General features: G+C 41.5%; 1 protein-coding gene across 2 annotated transcripts; it reads left to right on the forward strand.

Annotated features, from left to right (window-relative positions):
* Nucleotides 1-680: 680 nt before the first annotated feature.
* Nucleotides 681-3,993, forward strand: LOC133930590 (HVA22-like protein a). Of its 2 annotated transcripts, none has more exons than XM_062377263.1 (5): nt 681-1,031; nt 2,382-2,408; nt 2,524-2,646; nt 2,855-3,095; nt 3,617-3,993. In XM_062377263.1, exons 1-5 carry the CDS (start codon nt 976-978, stop codon nt 3,728-3,730), a joined length of 561 nt encoding a protein of 186 aa, XP_062233247.1. In that variant the 5' UTR covers nt 681-975; the 3' UTR covers nt 3,731-3,993. The 2 variants fall into 2 exon arrangements, with proteins under 2 accessions (XP_062233247.1, XP_062233248.1); XM_062377264.1 differs by lacking the exon at nt 681-1,031 and adding an exon at nt 1,032-1,130.
* Nucleotides 3,994-4,454: the final 461 nt, after the last annotated feature.

The raw sequence follows: 4,454 nt of genomic DNA on the forward strand, positions 1-4,454 counted from the left end.
GTACTGTTATCAAAGGGGTCGTAGTCTCCTGAGAGTTCTTAAAGAAAAATATCATGATTGATGGACGTATCATCATGATCATGATTACCGACATCCATGATTAATGTCGAATGACACTAAAAAAATTCAAATATTCAGAGTTAGAAATAATCAAATAACAAACAAAGAATAGAAGAAGCAAAAAAGAACAACGGTAGGATGCGGGTGTTGAAATTTCTCGGATTATCGGTAACAATTTAAACTAATTTTACTAAATTATCGTAAATTCTTGGGAACTTCGAGACAATAATAAGAGGAAAAAAAGAGAGAGTAAATGTTGTTATTGGTGTGGAATGGAAGGGCATGGTGGTTTTCTTTTTTAGGTGAAAAATAATAAATTTTGCAAATAAAATTCAATTTTTTAAATCCAAACGGTCAAAATAAAAGCTATAAAATTTAAAATAAACAGATTAAAGGGCGAGACAATACCCATTCAACCCATTAATCCGCCTCTGACACCCATACCGAGCAGACCTCGACGTGTCTAAGCGACCAAGCCGAGCCACTAACGTGTCGTGCCGTCAGTACCATGCCTAAACACAATCCATGGCCTGGTGCTTTACCGGCCCGATCCGGCTAACTACCATGCCGTATTTGATCATGCCTACCATGCCTACCTGCCAGACTTCGGACCAGCTTATACCTTTGAAAAAACCCAGGCCACCAGCGGCGGGGCGGTCGGTGGCCTGCTGGCCGCTAATTCCTGTAGAGGGCAGTGGGGTCCGCCGCCGGCCACAACGAGAGAAGAAAAAGAAGAGAAAGGGAGAGAGAGATAGAGAGCCTGCCTGATCGAACCAGGCCGCAACGGCTCGCTCGCGAGAAGAGAATCCCTCATTTTTCTGCACGCGCTTCCAGGTTTGAGCTGCGGGGGCATCAGGGCACAGGGAGAGGACTGGAGTGTGGCAGAGGGAGGAGGAAGGACGAGGAGGGTGAGAGATGGGGTCCGGATCTTTCCTGAAGGTGGTTGCCAACAACATCGACGTCCTCGCCGGGTACGGCCTCGTTTTATTTTCTCTTCCCGCCTGACCGCGCCCTCTTCCGGCGATCCGCTGATTCATGGGAGATGTAGCGTCGTTTCTTGGTGATTCTTGGTAGGCTCTGTCGTTGATTCTGTGCGAGACGGGGGTTTAGCCCGGTTGCTGTGCCGGTGGGTGTGGGGGAAAGTGTGCGGGAATCTTGAGATGGTCGCTTTGCAGGTTGTTAGGTCGCGATAGGTGAACGCGTTTGGGTTCGCTGGGATCTTGCTGGTGTTGGGGGGAAACTATGAACTGGGGGTGGTTGTAGTTAGAAATTTTGCTTTTGTAGTGGGATTTAGAGCCTCGGTCGATTGGTTGGTAGGGCTGAGCATTGGGGTTTATTGCGAATCTTGGAGGGATGAGAGCTGCGGAACGAAATATTTCCTTCTTTTTTTGGTAGATGATACAGCAACCAATTTGGAAACCTTGGGACTGTTTGTATGATGGGATTAGGATTCAAATCTTTCGAATTTAGTTCAAACTTCAACTAACCACAATACCAAATATTCCTAGAGCATTCTCCCCTCATTCAAACCTGCTCTTGGGGTTCTAGAGGTTTCGCTACCGGGACTTCAACCTCAGCTTTTGGATACATTACCGATCAATATCCTGATCTCCAAGTGTAGTGATTTTGCTTGTGCTGTCGGCTGTCCTTTAATATTTTGTCATGTTTGTGTCGTTTAGAGTTGTTAGAATCTTCGATAAAGAGCATATCCATGTGGTGTTGACATGATCGTATTGCGCTTGTGCAGCTAGACCCTAGTTTTATACTGCTCTTGTTACTGGTCTATATGCCCCACCTTCACTATATGAGATTGGGAATAATGCAAATAAAGATATTCCGCTGTCATAAATTGTTGTTTATGAGGAGCTTTTGTTTGCCCAATGTGAAAGTTGGCATGCCTGCAAACAGAATGCTGCTGAAATAAGTGATTCATTAGCGTTTGAGATAGGAAATTCACATTATTCTGCTAAAGCAGACACATTAAAATATTGGGCCTGCTCGCATGTGAACTAGTACAATCTTGTCCACTTAGTATCGGCTTATTACGTTTCTGGCCATGATAACTCGTCTGCATTGCCATGTCCTATATGGATGATTGAGCTGATTTGTATAGAATAAAGATTATGCGTTTTAATAAATGACCATGTTATCACATATTATCTGCGATATAGAGCTTACTCTAGGGACTAAATGTGGCATCTATTACCCATATGACTCGAATAGATTGCTATATGCTTTCAATGGAAATTATATATTACAAGTCTTTGGGTACTGAGGGTCCTTTCTTTCTATTGTTACTGAGTTGCCTTTTTTCTTTGCAGGCCACTAATTTCACTTGCTTATCCTCTGTAAGTATCACCTCTGTCCTTAATTAGATGCTATGTTCTCTCGTTTCTTCCTCTTGATACTATGTTAGTACTATCGTTATGTTTTTCATCACTTTCTCTTTTGGCACCTTTGCAGATATGCTTCTGTTAGAGCGATAGAGACAAAAAATCCTGTAGATGATCAGCAATGGCTCACTTACTGGGTGTTGTACTCTTTTATCACTTTGTTTGAGCTAACTTTTGCTCCAATTATTGAGTGGTAATGACACTTCCCTGGGTCATAACATACAGAATAAAAGATCAGATAACAAAATTGGTCCTAATCTGTCGTGTTCCTTTTATGTTTTTATGGTTTTCTGATGATCTTTATGATGTTTTGCAAACATTGTTGGTGATACCCAAATATAGCTGTTTTGTGATGCATCTGGTGGTGAATAGAGATGCTTACTTGAGATATTTATTTGCAGGCTTCCTTTTTGGTCATATGCAAAGCTTTTCTTCAACTGCTGGTTGGTCTTACCTTGGTTTAATGGTGCTGCTTATGTTTACGATCACTTTGTGCGGCCAATATTTGTGAATCGCCAAATAGTAAATGTATGGTATGTCTCTAGAAAGGAAAAGTTAAGTAAACCAGATGATGTACTGTCAGCTGCTGAGAGATATATTGAACTAAATGGGCCAGAAGCATTTGAGAAGCTCATCGGCAAGGTATCCCTGTTCTCAACTGAAATCATTGTGAATAAACGAATAAAGTATTCTCTTCATAAACATCATTCCTCATATCCTATGCAAGCTTGCTACAATACTGCTTATGATCTCATTTGTGTAATATGTATGCCACTAGTTTTCATGAAAATCTATGTGCACCTTTTATTAATACGGAGCATATTTTATCGGATTTGGGATGTAACATTGTCAGGCAATTTGATCCATTCTCCCATGAATGCTTGTATTAGTACTCTCCGTGGAGTTGTCTTTACGGGACTTTCTGCATTACTGTGTAGTGTGTACAATTGCTATCAATGTACCTCTCCACATGCATGAGGCATTATTACTGTATACCATTTCTGCCCATGAAGTTGTCTTTACGGGGTTTTCCACAACACTGTATACCATTACTATAAAATGTGAATGGTACTTTTCTCCACATGCATTGGGCATGATTTATATCTAAGATGAGTGTTTTACCCCTAGTTCTAACAACCACCACCTGATAACTCTCGTTGCAGTCTACAAAGGCATCAAAATCAAGTGGCATGAGACGATCAATCTTGGAGGAGGCAGAGGCTGAAAGGGAATCATTGGGTGAAAATCCATTCTATGATAAAAATTATCGATACTAAACCAGGTGCTTTATAATTCAGCAGGTTAGCCTAATGTGTGTGTGTAAGCCATTTGTAGTATTTGGTTTGTGTTATGAAATTTCTATTGCGAGATTTTTTTCCCTAAGCTGCTACCATGGGCCTCGTGCAGCCTTGAGTCTGAAGACGACCTTTCCACATTTCTAAGTCGAGTATTATACCCTGATGCTGAGTTCTAGAGCAACTGTGGACTTTTGGAAATAGGTGCTGGTCTGATTATTTATGTGATCTTTTGGATGGTGTAATATCGTTGTCACGCGTGTTTGTAGTACCTTTATAAGGGTTTAGCTAGACGCACTGTCTGAATGCGATGTTGGGAAATTCGTAGGAACAGAGCAATCTCTCTTTTTTTTGGGGGGGGGGGGGGGGTGGTATTTCCTTCGTTTGAAGCAGACTTGGATTCTGCGTTTGAATTCCAGGTTCCCATACGAAACGGTCTGTTCATTCTATTGTAGTGATGTGTTCCGATTCCTCAACCAAGCAGCTCGCCGCAGCTTAGGGTGTGTTTGGTTTTGCGTATCTTTCCTATTCTGTTCCAGTGAATACGTAGAATCTTAAAATAAAATATGTTCGTTTGTCCGCATTTACTGTTGTAACATAGTTTGGTGGGTGTAAATATATGATCTTATTCTGCCCTGCTGGTTGTAGTCCGGTTCAGTGGATGCAGGCTCATGTAAATAGGTTCATTTGTTAGTATCATAAAATT

Source organism: Phragmites australis, chromosome 10 (assembly GCF_958298935.1).
Source record: "Phragmites australis chromosome 10, lpPhrAust1.1, whole genome shotgun sequence".
Lineage (NCBI taxonomy): Eukaryota > Viridiplantae > Streptophyta > Magnoliopsida > Poales > Poaceae > Phragmites > Phragmites australis.